The 268-nt window shown below is 50.7% G+C and overlaps 1 protein-coding gene across 1 annotated transcript in view; it reads left to right on the top strand.

Moving 5' to 3' along the window:
• Positions 1–268, top strand: part of LOC108763337 (protein kinase C-binding protein 1) — an 18,788-nt gene that overhangs the window by 17,026 nt on the left and 1,494 nt on the right. The window contains exon 10 of the mRNA XM_018510841.1: positions 4–266. Coding sequence (XP_018366343.1) covers positions 4–266 — 263 coding nt within the window. The remainder of the gene's footprint in view (positions 1–3; positions 267–268) is intronic.

The following is a 268-nucleotide window of genomic DNA, read 5'->3' as shown; positions in this document are numbered from 1 at the left end:
CAGCAGCAGCAGCAGCAGCAGCAGCAGCAGCATCATCATCATCATCATCATCATCATCATCATTATTATCATCATCAGCAACATCAGCGACAGCAGCAGCACGGCTGAGCAACTGGATCAACTTCGAAGAGATACCAGAGAAGCGAAAAGCACCGAAACGGATACAGACGATACCGCGGCCAGAGGATGAGATCGCAAAGACTGTCAGCGGTGGTTACAACTATGTGCAACCGGAAGAGTGCAAGTGCGAGTGCCACGAGGAATCTAG

Source organism: Trachymyrmex cornetzi, unplaced genomic scaffold, assembly GCF_001594075.2.
Source record: "Trachymyrmex cornetzi isolate Tcor2-1 unplaced genomic scaffold, Tcor1.1 scaffold358, whole genome shotgun sequence".
In the NCBI taxonomy this organism is placed as follows: Eukaryota; Metazoa; Arthropoda; class Insecta; order Hymenoptera; family Formicidae; genus Trachymyrmex; species Trachymyrmex cornetzi.
Note: the sequence above shows the minus strand (reverse complement) of the source record. Positions and strands in the feature narration are given on the sequence as shown.